This window comes from Fragaria vesca, linkage group LG2 (genome assembly GCF_000184155.1).
Source record: "Fragaria vesca subsp. vesca linkage group LG2, FraVesHawaii_1.0, whole genome shotgun sequence".
Lineage (NCBI taxonomy): Eukaryota > Viridiplantae > Streptophyta > Magnoliopsida > Rosales > Rosaceae > Fragaria > Fragaria vesca.
In genome coordinates this window covers 31741773-31755750 of record NC_020492.1, presented here as the reverse complement: position 1 = coordinate 31755750, position 13978 = coordinate 31741773, and the positions used below count along the sequence as shown (strand labels likewise).

The following is a 13978-nucleotide window of genomic DNA, read 5'->3' as shown; positions in this document are numbered from 1 at the left end:
TTGTGGCACGTTGGTCAGCCAGTTAAAGCTTGGTTTAATTTGCACATTGGAATTGGTTTGGATGTGATCCAAAATAAGAACAAATGTAAGGTCTTCAGTTTCTGTGAATTTTTTGATTACGATGAATTGATCGATCGAAACGAGCATTTTCAAGTAAGGAAATGGAAAGTGCTCTGCCGCCTCTCCCTCCCTCCCACCCTCCTTCATCCCTCTATGTTTTTTCTTCCTGATCTTTCATGGGTTCTTCATTGGATTTTCTGCCTCTTCCAACTCCTAGCAGCCCCATCCAATCGTTATCGTCTCGGATGAGGACCCAAAGTCCAAAATCTTCCCAATCCCTTCTTCCTCCACCTTCGCCCAAAACCTTAGCCTTCCTTCAGTCCTCCAAACCACCTATCGATTCCTCTCCCCTGTCTAAATATTGTTCTCCGACCCCTCCCGATAGTGTCATGTTAATAGTCAGAGATTCCACCCCTCTTCCCCAGTGGGTTGAATATGGGTCCCGGTTAGTTGACGGGAAACTTCTTTCTGGGATTTTGCTTCATCCTGAGATGGGTGTGGCCAATGCAACGGCTGACAGTGTTGCCTCTGTTGGTGGTGCCGAAAACGGTGTGGATTTCGAGGCCACTTTAGCCTTGCCTCGAGAAGTGAATGACGTGTTGCAGGTTGGTATCCCTTCTCCTTTTGAAAAGTGTAATGCTGGATTGCATTGTAGGGGGCACACAGACCAAGTAACGGTTGCGTCCTATTAGTTTGGTTGATAATGAAACTATTTCTTAGAGCAAGTTTTTTAAAATTTCTGTAAAATAAGAAATTAAAAGCTAAAATCTGTATAAATTTTTTGCTTTAAATTCAACAGATTTCCTATTTTAAGGATTTATGCATTTATTACACTAATAAAATATTCAACTTGAGTATTATAACAATAATAATAAAGTATTGTGTTCTTTCCCTTCTCTGACTTCAAGACCTGGACGACATGGACTTCAGAGTTCACTCCCAGATTAAACCAAGATTGAAGATGAAGAAGATGGGGTGTTCTAGTCAATCAAGAAAAGAAGAAGATGGGTGTTCTAGTTGTGATGCTGGTTCTGTGCCATATGGCCTCTAATTTGGAGCAGAGTGTTGCCTATTTCAACAATGACTTATTTCACGATGTGATGAGAAATGCCGGATGAAATGTGTCCAGATGATTCTGAAGTTGAGGAGAGTTTGCATTGATTTGACCTTCTGGTCAACTGGCAAAGGAGAAGAGATTAACTAAGTCCTTGGTATAATATCTTGTAATCATGTTATACCAACTACTAAGTACTCGGTAAATTGTATCATTGACTCATTGTAATCCTCCTCATTCAACTGGCTAGTAACGGCTAGTTGACATCTTCTTCTTCTATATATAAGAACAAGTTGTACATCACAATTTGTATCTCATTCTCATATTTCTATTTCCATCGCTTCCTCATTTTCTTTCTCATTTTGAAACTAGTCACTTATGGCTCGTCGTTCGTTAACAAGTCGCTATTTAGTTGATACATACATGAATGACGACGATGATGTTGACGAAGAATATGAAGAATCGTTACTTGCTCAAATAGAAGAAGAAGAACGTCTTGCCAACAAGAGTTCAAGAAGAGGTCATCGTGGTTCCATTAAAGGTCACGCTATTGTTGAACGTGATTCAGTTGAGGGTCACGAAAGACTTTACGTGACTACTTTGCCAATCCTCCAAAATATGGGGCTCGTCTCTTTCGAAGAAGGTTTAGAATGAAGCAAACTCTTTTCTCTCGCATTCATGATGCCGTTGTTTCACATGACACTTATTTTGTTCAAAGGAGGAATGCTGCCGGCCGTCTTGGTTTGTCATCGCTTCAAAAGGTAACAGCTGCTTTTCGAATGCTTGCGTTTGGTGTTCCATATGTAGATGAATATGTGCAAATCGGCAAGAGCACCGCTATAGAAAGTCTCAAAAGGTTCGTCACGGCAGTTGTTGAGGTGTTTGGTGATGAATATTTAAGATCGCCAAATTCTAATGACCTCGAGAGATTACTTGCAAAAGGTAAAGAGCGTGGCTTTCCTGGGATGTTGGGAAGCATTGACTGCATGCATTGGACGTGGAAAAATTGCCCAACTGCTTGGCATGGTATGTTTACTGGCCACATTCACGAACCTACTATTATTTTAGAAGCTGTAGCTTCATATGATCTTTGGATATGGCATGCTTTCTTTGGATTACCTGGGTCTCTTAATGACATCAATGTGTTAGAGCGATCTTTTGTATTTAGTGAATTGTATGAAGGGCGTGCTCCTTCTATTAGCTATAAAGTCAATGGTAGATCATATGACATGGGATATTATCTTGCTGATGGTATATATCCATCATGGGCAACATTAGTGAAGACTATTCCAGCACCGCAAGGAAATAAGCATCGGCATTTTGCTAAAGAGCAAGAAGGGGCCAGGAAAGATGTGGAGCGCGCGTTCGGAGTGCTTCAAGCCCGTTTTGCGATTGTTCGAAACCCAGCAAGACTTTGGGACAAAGAGATGCTAAAGTATATTATGACGGCATGCATAATAATGCACAATATGATTGTTGAAGACGAGCGTGATGAACATGAGCGTAATCGTAGACCAACAAAGATACGTGAGATTGAAAACGAATATGATCATGTTACAGACATTCCTCGCATATCAATTTCACATGAGCGTACACCAACACTAATGGAGTTCATTGCAAATCGTCATCGGGTTAGAGATAAACAAATGCATACTCAGCTCCAAGAAGATCTTGTCGAGCACTTGTGGAAAATACATGGAGGACAGTAGTATGAGCTCTGGTCGTTTCACGGGATAGTACCTTTTGCTACTAGAAATTTCTTTCTTCTTCAGACCTTTTTGTTGAACATTGTTCTCTAGTTTCCCATTGTTATCAAGTAATTTTGCCATATTCGTCCTGCATTTAGATGATTCTAAACATTCGTATAAATGTTTTCCTTTGCCTATTTAGTCTGGTTCATAACATCAGCTGGGTTTACTTGCACACAATCTGAACATTCAAAACATCATTACACTGTTGAGAATTGTAGGAACATAGAAGAATTAAACATGCAAAGCAACCCTTAATGTTGTCACATAAAACAAAAGATTTTTCATAACTGCAAAGCAAACAAAAGATGTCTCATAAAACTGAAAAGTACAACATAATGTCTGATAACAGCAATACTAGAAAGAAAATGCTAACCAAAATAGATGTCTCATAGAAACAAAATCATACACATCTAGTAATACTGAAAATAAGAACTAACAAAGGAAACTATTCATTTCCATTAGCAGCTCTTTTTGCCAAGATTTCCTTCTGAAGACCTATAAAATATTCCACTTGATGAGGAAGCATCTTACTAGTATCCATAGACATTATTCCAATCTCCTCACTCCGAGCCTGAAGCTCAAGTTCCTTCTCTTAAGAGCAACTTCCTTTTTCTGAGTATCAAGTAGCAACTTAAATTGTTCAGCCTTTATGCGATCACTTTCTAATCGCTTTGCTCTGAACTCTTCCAACTCAGAACGGATTTTAGATTCCTTCTCATTTGCGCTACCTTCATCGTTGGACTTTGCTTTCTTGTTTGCTTCTTTTGCAGCCTTTCTCCCAATTGGCCTCTTCAAGCTTGCAGGTTCAGGAGCTTCCAAATCATCTTCTAAGTTGATTGAATCATGATTCTTACTAGAACGAACCTTCTGTTGTTGTCTCTTAGATTCTTGATTTTGATGTTCATCCATCCATTTTTGCTGGAACCTCAAAACAACCCAACAATGATCAAGTACAAATGCATGACGTTCTTCTTTCTTGTAAGTCTCTTTTGCCTCCACTATCTGACAAAGAGAACTTAGATAAACATGTTTGCAACAACAGAAGTATATGTATACATGCAACATAGGATTCAACATGCAAAATAATATTCAACTGAATTATTTTCTTCATCTATGTAGTTCCAAGATACACACACATATATGTAAATATATGTATGCAAGTCCAATTAATATGCAACTAAACTACAGGAGGACAATAGTGTGTATTCATTGATAAGCATCAAGTTTATTTCTCTTGTTAGTATGAGTTCATTGATAAGCATCAAGTTTATTCATTGACAATAGTGTGTAATCATTGACAATAGTGAAATGGTTGAAATAAACTGAAATAAATATGCTAAAGTGTACCTTATCTTGTTCTGTGTAACCACTTCTCCTCAAGTGTTCAATTGAAGAATAATGTCCACAAAACTTGCTCACACTGCTGCTGATTGTTGACCAACGATTAATGAGTGATTTTGTCGACCGTTCACCAGTCCACGTCTTGTTGTCTTCAAAGTATTTTGTAATTCTTTTCCAGAATTGTTGTCTCTTTTGGCCAGTTCCTTTGACAGGGTCCAAGCTGATATTGAGCCATGCAGATACAAGAAGTTTGTCTTCCTCAATTGAGAAGTTAGCTTGTCGTGGTGCAGCAGCTTTCTTGCTGCTAGGTTCACAAGGTGACTGCTGCTCTTCAGTAGCACAAAATTCAGTTCTACATATCTCTTCATAAGGAGAATCATTGAGATGACACTGGCTCAATGGAAAATCGTATGCATGCAATGGTTCATTGAGATCATCAAGGGCTGATTTGCTACTATTGAGGAGGTTAGTGAAATTCAATGGTGTCAAATCCATCTGCAAAAGTGTATTTGGTAAATTTAGACATACGATTTGATGATTGCAGCATGATGAAGATGCTAAACATACATAATATTTTGTTCCAGCAAGTCTGGAATCTTATTTAGCATAGTATAAGTGCCAACCCGTATATATGAAACAATGGGGACATATGAGTACACATTCTTCAAGCTTGAATGATCATATTGTGAAGCCTCAAATCTTACAAAAAGCTCTACTATAGCTATCAAATTCGCATGTGTTATCATAGCAATTCAGATAAAGGCAAACCAGCATGGGTAAATCATTCAAAGCATAATCAAGAACCCAAAATCAGAATACTAGCATAATCAAGAACCCAAAATGAAATAGAGAAGGAATAGAAATACAGAGGAGGAGGAATCGTCTCACCTCTGATGCAGTCCGTCTGGTTTGGCGGGTGTTTCTCGTCTTCTTTCGCGGGTTTTATTCATAGCGAAGTTGAAAGGTTTGAGTTGTTGTAGTCTTGGAGACAGTGAAGGCATGCGAAATATTTATGGCTTTGTCTATCCGCAAACGATTTGGAGAATCTGTAAATTTAGGGAACAGATCGTTCTCTCTCGTCTCTATCCTTATTTTAAAGAAAGGGATAGGGAAACTGTTGGACACAAAAACACTCTAATATTCTCTAAAATAGGGAAAAACAAAGGTTTTACAGAACCTGTTGGACTTGCTCTTATACTAATGTAACTAATCTAGTCAAGGCTGTACATGGTTCCAAATCTTACTCCGGGGTAGTAAAGTCTTTTGACTCTTCTTCTAGGCCTCTTCAATCTGGGCCTCTCCAATTAAAGTACTACCCTTCTAAACGAGTTGGGCATAGGCTTATTGTTGCTCCCCCGATAGAAATTGCTGTTAAGGGAGCAAAAAATTGAGAGAATTGTGTAGTAGGTTATTTCATCGATAGAAAACTCCCCTTCTCTGTTGTGAATAATCTTGCTCGAAGACTTTGGTCTAATTGGGGGCTTGTGGATGTTCTTTCTAATGAAGAGGGTTTCTTTTTCTTTAAATTCAAGGACTCACACTCCTGTGATGAGGTTATTGAAGCAGGGCCTTGGCATATCTCCAACAAAATGATTATCCTTCGAAAGTGGCATTCTAAGCTATCTTTGTGTCACGCCCTAATTTTTGAAAGGAAATTTTCAAAAATTTTGGCATGATATAACTTAAAATAATATAATCCCAAAACCTGTTTCAACAAATTTCAAGGAAAATAAACTCGATGCGGAATGTAAATTTACACACAACTCCAAATTGAGTTAAATATTACATTTCCTTGTTTACATAAACTTAAGAGTCAAGAAAATGAAACGCTCACATGAGTTTAATATTATCTATCCCAATGTATAAAAAAATATACAATGAACAACCAAAACCCAACAAAAAACCCTGCCACTAAGCCTCCATCTCAATCCTGCTGATCCTCACCTGCAGGTCTAACCCTTACACCAAGAATTGGTGTACTGGGTTGTAAACAACAAATCCGGTAAGCTAAAAAGCTCGTATGAGTAAACTCAAAAATAACACAACATTTATCACATCTAATATTCCACAAGAGAGATTTGAATCAATAATTAAAAACCACACATTCAACACATTACCCAAGAAATGTACCAATGAGTTCCAAATATTTAATAAAATACCCCTCATGACCTACAACAACACTACGTGTACCCATGGGTCCCAGATACCATACAGTATCTCCCATGACCTAGACTGACAGACAGACTATAGCTCTATTCCTAACCGCAACCAATCACTCGGCCAAAGGCTTGGAACCCGGTTTGACTGTCTAATATCAAACACAAAAATGATAAATAGCATCTTAACCGCAACCAATCACCCAATTAAGGGCTTGGAACCCGGTTTGGCTATTTATCCAACAATCATAATATCACAACGTTATCCTCAACAACACAATATCACATCATAAATTATATCCTTCCATATGGATATATTTACATGAACAAATTAAAGATATTCCAAAAGAATAATCTATGAATAATCAAGAAAATTATGATCACATGAATCTCAAAATAGCATTTAAAGAAAACTTGTTTTATCTTACCTATGAGCCGTTGACGATCAAGCTCATATATTTTTAAAATAATTAAAAACATATTTTTAAATCCAACATCATCATCATTATCATCATATGACCATAATAATATTAGGTTCGAAAGTGAATCTTTGTGAGATTTACTCACTTAGATATCCTGCTGCGAAACCCCCAATCTAACGAAGGCAAGCCAATCACAAAATCATAAATCACCTAAAATCACACAATTAAAAACTTTAGAAACCAAAGTAGTAAAGGATAACACAATACCCTTAAACTAACCCTTAGCTCAAGGGAGGACAACTTCCCAAAGTCGTTGAACTCAACGACACAATAGAGCTGCCTCAACTCTTCAAACCTAAACTCTAACCTAACCAAGCCAACACCAATAAACTTAAGTCCTAGCATGCCAACCTTGCTTAAAATCTAGCCATACTACCACTCAACAAGCTCACAGCAGCAAGGACTAGCTAACCATAGGAAACTAAGGCCGCCACTCAGCCGAACGCGCCACCACAGGAGCCGAGTGGGACCCACGCGCCACCCCAAACTTCCGATTTAGGAGAAACTCACAACAGCAATGTTGAAGCTTGAAGCAAGGGGAACAACTTTCATACTTGAGGCTTCAACCAATTTTGGCCGGAACCGGCTGGAAACTGCCCCGAAAACAGTAACCCGAATCAAACCGCAACACCTGCAAATCCGGCCTCAAAACCTCAAAAACTTGCTTCAATCTATGTCTAGACACTACCAGGAGGAGGAGAGAGGATCAAAACTCACCTATGATTGCCCCTCGTCACCGCCGTATACGTCAGCTTCGACCGTGGCACAGTAGCCCTCTTTCCGGTAACAAAGCTTTGATTCCAGTGTGCTACACTGAGTAGCAGCTGCCCAGCCTTGGAGAGGACGCTTGTGGGAGCCGAACGGGACCGGTGGCGGTCCAAATGGCGGCCGGACGGCGGAGCTAGCTCCGGTGGAAGTTTGGTCCTCGAGAGAACTCGGGAAAGGAAGAGAGGGAAAGGAGAGAAGAGAGAAAAGAGAGTGAAGTGAGTGAGGAGAGTGAGAAGAGAGAGAGCTGATTAGTGTTAGGGTTTCCAAAAAAAAACCCACACACATTTTCCTACTTAAACACTTTCCACACCCGGAACCTAACTTCCTCTGACCATAACTTTCTCTCACAATTTCCGATTTACACGTGCCATGTGTCTACGAACTCGTATCGACAAGCTCTACAACTTTCATGATGGAACTTTTTGAAGATAACTCACGGAAAATAAAGTCAACTTTTGGCCTCTTAAAAGTCAAAGCATCTTAAATTAAACTCCCGAAACTTCAACTTCGCATAAACCAAGGAATTTTCATAAATAATCCTTCATTAATTATGGGAATAATACAAGGAAAATTGATATGAAAATCTAGGGTATTACACTTTGAACAAGGATACCCTTTCGAAAATTCCTATTTGGGTGAAGTTATATAATATTCCTTAAGAGTATTGGAGTGATGATGGTTTGAGCTATATTGCTAGCGCTGTTGGCAAACCCTTATATGTCGATTCTCTGACAAGCTCAGAAAAACGTATTTCTTATGCTCGTGTATGTATTCAAATTAATGCTTCTCATGAGTTGATTGAGTCTTTTGATCTGCGGATGGATGAAGTGATTGATAATGAGACTCCCCTCAATGTGGCTGTGATTAAGGTAGAGTATCAATGGCGTCCGAAACGGTGCTCCCGTTGTAATGTGTTTGGTCACTCTGAGCCCTTATGTCCCAAGACAATGCCTGGGCCTACACCGGCTAAGCAACCGCTTCATGAAAGTCCTGGTAAGAACAAAATGGCTGGTGTTCAATATGCTAGGGAAAAATCAGTTGTTGTGCATCCAGTTCCAGTCCCTCTTGTTACTTCACCCGCTATCTTTGTTTACAACCATTATCCCTTCTTCGGGTGAGACCAGTTGTGAACCTATGGTAGATGTGGTAGCTGCAATGGTGGAGGATCATGTTATTTCTAGTATTAAATCTAGTTCTAGCATCCGCCCAGTTGTTGATTGTAGTGGGCAGCTAGACGCCCCAGTTGCTTCTAGTAATGCTTTCTCTGCCTTAGCGGAAGTGGATGAGGATTTTGTGCTTGCCCCTCCTAAGACTGCCACTCCTGATGTTACTCGCCTTGCTGCTCGTGTCAAGGGGCAAAACATTGATGCTTTACCTCTAGCAGTTTGGTCCAAGTCTTCGAAAAAAAAGAAAAGAGGTAAAAACTCTTATGGGGGCAAAGTTGTTAATGCCTAGGCCTTTTCCATTGCTTTTACACTCAAATGATTAATTTTGGCTGCTGGATTGTTTTTGGTCTCAATGATCCTTCAAAGCATCTGGAAGTGTTGAATTTTGTTTCTTCTCATCACCTTGATCTTATCTGTTTAGTTGAAACGCGAGTTAGGGAGGTAAATGCTGAACTCTTATCAAGGTCTATCTTTCCTAGTTGGAGTTTTTCCAATAATTATTGCAGTCATAATAATGGGAGAATATGGATTTTTTGGAACCCCGCCAAAATTTCTCTTGTCAATCTGGATTGTTCTAGTCAAGTTGCTCACTGCAAGCTTAGACTTTTAGACCTTCAAGTCGATTGTTTTGCTTCCTTTGTCTATGGTTCGAATGCTGATTCTACTAGGAGGGAGCTTTGGGAGAGCATTGTGAATTATGCTGGTGTCTCTAATGGTTATCCTTGGTTAGTCATTGGTGACTTTAATGTTACTAGAAGATGTGAGGAAACTATAGGTGGCAATAGCCGTTTCACCAATGCTATGGATGAATTTAATTCTTGTCTTCACAACTCTAAGCTTGATGATCTTAATTACTCTGGTATCTACTACTCTTGGAGTAACAGCAGGATGTTGGTAGTCTTAATTATTTCTAGAAAGTTGGACTGTGCTTTAGTTAATCACTACTGGATGATCTCCTTTCCTAATTGTAGTACTGAGTTTTTTACCTCCTGGCATTTCTGATCATGCAGCTATGGTGGTTAAGGTCGGTCTTCCCTTCAGAATCCGCAAAGCTCCTTTTAAGTTCTTCAACTTCTTAGCTGACAGGGAAGATTTCATTCCAATTGTCTCTGCTGTGTGGGCTACTAATGTTTGGGGTTCTAAACAATTTCAAGTCTGGCGGAAGCTTAAACTTGTAAAGAATCAATTCAAGCTCCTCAACTGTAATGTTGTTGGCAATATTTCCACTTCTATTTCTAACTCCAAAGCTGCTTTAAACAACTGCTAGCGTTTGCTTGATGCTGATCCTTTTGATGGGTCCTTGCGAAACCAAGAAAAGAATCTCTTTAGATCTTATATATACTGATGCTCTTGCTATTGAAGAAAAGTTGTTGAAGAAAAAGTCTCGAGTGCAATGGCTCAAGAAAGGGGACAAGAATTCTACTTTTTTCTTCAAGACCATGACCAAGCATAGAAACAGGAATCGTATTGCCACTATTAATCGTAGTGATGGGTCTATTGCTTCCTCTGATGTTGAGATTAAAGATGAAGCGGAATAAGTTTCTTTCAAAATCTTCTTGGTCAAAGCTTCCATCAATCAAGGTTCTCTCTGGATAATCTGCATTTGTTGGGTTCAACCCTATTAGTCCTGATCTTGCAAAATCTCTGTGCAACGAGTTCACTCATGATGATATTAGGGCTGTTTTCTTTTCTATGAATCCTAATAAGTCTCCAGGACCAGATGGGTTCAATGGTTGCTTCTTCCAAAAAGCTTGGCTAGTTATTGGAGATAATGTTGTTGCTGCTGCTGTTAAGGAATTTTTCTCTTATGGCTCCCTTCTTATGGAGCTAAATTCCACCATAATCACTCTCGTTCCTAAAGTAGCTAATCCCACTACTATGAGTGATTTCAGACCTATATCCTGCTGCAACACTTTTTATAAAATTATTGCTAAGTTATTGGCAAATAGGCTCAAGGGCACTCTTCATCTTATTGTCGGTCCTTCCCAATCTACTTTCATCCCTGGGCGTAGAATTGGGGACAATATCCTCCTTGCCCAAGAGATCATTTGTGATTACCATAAAGCTGATGGTCAGCCCAGATGCACTTTTATGGTGGACATGATGAAAGCTAATGACACAGTGGAATGGGATTTCATTATTGCGACCCTTCAAGCCTTTAATATCCCCTCCACTTTGATTGGTTGGATCAAGAGCTGCATCTCTTCCGCTAAATTTTCAGTGTGTGTTAATGGTGAGTTGGCAGGTTTCTTTGCTAGAAGGCGTGGTTTAAGGCAAGGCGATCCCTTGTCTCCCTACCTTTTTGTGATTGCTATGGAAGTCCTCTCTCTTTGTATCCAAAGAAGAATAAATTGCTCTCCTTGTTTCCGGTACCATTGGCGGTGTGATCAGTTAAATTTATCTCACTTATGCTTTGCTGATGACTTGCTCATGTTTTGTAATGGTGATGAAAATTCTGTTCGCACTCTCCATGATGCTTTCTCTAATTTTGAGTCTTTATCTAGCCTTAAAGCGAATGTTTCTGAGAGTAAAATTTTTCTTGCTGGTGTTGATGGGAACTCAAGTGACTCTGTTCTTCAAGTTACAAACTTCTCTTTAGGAACGTGCCCAGTTCGTTATTTAGGTATTCCTCTAATCACTTCTAAATTGAGAATGCAAGATTGTTCCCCTTTGCTTGATCGAATTGAGACTCGTATAAAAAGTTGGGAGAATAAGGTGCTCTCCTTTGCTGGCAGACTGCAGCTCATTCAATCTGTTTTATCTAGCATCCAAGTGTATTGGGCTTCTCATTTGATCCTTCCTAAAAAAGTTCTCAAGGATATCGAAAAAAGACTTCGTTGTTTCTTATGGGCAGGTAATTGCTCGGGTAGGGCTGCTACTAAAGTTGCTTGGTCTGAAATTTGTCTCCCTAAATGTGAAGGAGGGCTTGGCATTAAAGACTTGCATTGCTGGAATAAAGCTTTAATGATCAGCCACATTTGGAACCTTGTCTCTAGTTCCTCCAACTTTTGGACTGATTGGGTAAAGGTTTATTTACTAAAAGGTAATTCGTTCTGGAATGCTCCTCTTCCTTCTATTTGCTCTTGGAATTGGAGAAAATTGCTTAAAATTAGGGAGCTTTGTTGTTCTTTCTTTGTCAATATCATTGGTGACGGTCGTGCTACTTCATTATGGTTTGATAATTGGCATCCTCTTGGCCCTCTTACTCTTAGATGGTCTTCTAATATTATTGGTGAATCTGGTCTCTCTAAGTCTGCCATGGTGAGTGATGTGATCTGTAATAATCTTTGGAGATTTCCTTCCCTATCCCATGAGTTATTGGAGATCCGAGTGTTTTTGACGCATATCATTCCTAATTCAGAAGTTAGTGATGTTGTTCGATGGACTCTAGCTTACTCCTAATGGGTTTTATTCAACTTCTTCTGCTTGGAATACTCTTCGTCCTTCTAGGTTTATTGTTCCTTGGTATCGCCTAGTTTGGTTTGGTAAGTGTGTTCCTAGATGGAGTTTCATCTTATGGCTTGCTATCAGAGGAAGGTTATCAATTATGGATCGTGTTATAATATTTTTGCCTCTTGCTGCCTCATACTGTGTTTTTTATCATGCAGTTGCTGAGACTCACAACCATCTGTTCTTTGATTGTGCTTATTCTTTTGGTATATGGACTCATGTGTTGTCCAAGTGTGATGTGAGTAAGCCTCTCCTCCCTTGGTCTGATTTCATCTTTTGGGTGGCTACAAACTGGAAAGGTAATAGTTTACCTGTTGTGATCTTAAAGTTAGCTTTACAAGCTGTGGTTTATGCAATTTGGCGCGAGAGAAATAACCGCAGGTTTCGTAATGAGAGCCTTCCTCCCGCTGTTGTGTTCAAAGGAATTGTGGAGTCCATTCGCCTCTGCTTATTGTCTTGGAAGATCCCTCATACTCCTTCTAACGCTTACATTTTTCATGAATGGAGACTAGCTTCTTAGCTTTTCTGTGTTTTTTCTGGGGGGTGTTGTTTTTCTCCTAGGTTTGTTTTTCCTCTCTGTTGAGGGTGTTTCTTTGTTAGCTTTAGCTTTATAGCTTCTGTTCTTGTTGTTACTTGGCTTGTTTTTAGCCTGGGTTCTTCTATATATTCATTCATTTACCAAATTTTTTTTTCTGATTACGCTACTATTTTTAGGCAATCCACCACAACTTGAAAACCCCCTTAGGAATAAGTGGTATGGAAAATTATATGGAGAGTAGTAAAGGTGCCTGGTAAAGACCGTAGAGTAGTGTCTCCATGTATGAAGAATTTTGGCTAATATAGCTTGAGTACAGGCATTGGTGACATGGGCTGAAATTTTTTGTGATCACCTCTTATGGAAGATAATCTGCATCTCTTTGTACAATGTCCTTATGCTCAAGAGATTTGGAGTAGAGATGGTTTATTTGAAAGGCAGGAACATCATGAAGCATGATGGTGGTTTCATTGGTCTGGATGCTCTACCTAGCCAAGCTTATTTTGGGGCGCAAATACATGCTGCTAGTAGTTACCGACATGATACATGTTTAAAAAGTTATGGTATTTCATGTCGTCCAGGTAAAGCTCGTTATAGTATTAAACAATTTAATAGTTTTAATTGGCACCCTCTGAATCTTTGGGGTGAAAATTAATATTGATGCTGAGGTTAACATGCAACAAACAATTCGTCTTTTGTTATTATTTAGTAGTTCACATTGACTGCAGACCCGATAAATTACATTTATTTTTCCTATACTTTATATCTTGCCCCCTCCCTTCTTTTCCATATAACAATCCTGACTGCCACTAAATTCAGGTCAGGGTTTAGTTGCAAGTGTCATTATTGTGGTGATAAGGACCACATGAAGCGGATGTGTCGAAAGTGGAAACATGACAAAAAGAAAGACAACTATCAAGATGATGGAGATAATGGATTTACAGCTACAGTATTAGGGGAGTTTCTTATTGTTCAAGAATGTTTGTATGAAGCCTTTGTTATCTAACTTCCAACTTAGAGCTCTTTACAACACATGAAGCTAGCGATTTTATGATGTTGAAGATGGGATTCATGAGCCACTTCAAAATTTCGGGAATGGGAGACATTTGCATTGAGACCTAATCTTGATTACCCTATGACATTGAAGGATGTGAGATACTTTTCTTATTAGCGTGTCAACATAAATTGCCTTTTAGGACCTATTTTCTAAGATTT

At 39.2% G+C, this 13978-nt stretch overlaps 2 protein-coding genes and 1 pseudogene across 2 annotated transcripts; 2 read left to right on the top strand and 1 right to left on the bottom strand.

The window, feature by feature from the left end:
- The first annotated feature begins 1537 nt into the window (after nucleotides 1-1537).
- Nucleotides 1538-2823, top strand: LOC101298973 (annotated as a pseudogene).
- A 588-nt stretch (nucleotides 2824-3411) lies between these two features.
- LOC101298684 (glutathione S-transferase T3-like) lies at nucleotides 3412-4701 on the bottom strand. Its single transcript, XM_004293134.1, has 2 exons — nucleotides 4213-4701; nucleotides 3412-3867 (listed from the first exon to the last, which is right to left on the bottom strand). The coding sequence occupies exons 1-2, from the start codon at nucleotides 4699-4701 to the stop codon at nucleotides 3412-3414; spliced, it is 945 nt and encodes a 314-aa protein (XP_004293182.1).
- A 4045-nt stretch (nucleotides 4702-8746) lies between these two features.
- Nucleotides 8747-12748, top strand: LOC101298394. Its single transcript, XM_004293133.1, has 7 exons — nucleotides 8747-9029; nucleotides 9509-9637; nucleotides 9750-9992; nucleotides 10141-10270; nucleotides 10404-12039; nucleotides 12170-12263; nucleotides 12387-12748. Exons 1-7 carry the CDS (start codon nucleotides 8747-8749, stop codon nucleotides 12746-12748), a joined length of 2877 nt encoding a protein of 958 aa, XP_004293181.1.
- The last annotated feature ends 1230 nt before the right edge of the window (nucleotides 12749-13978 follow it).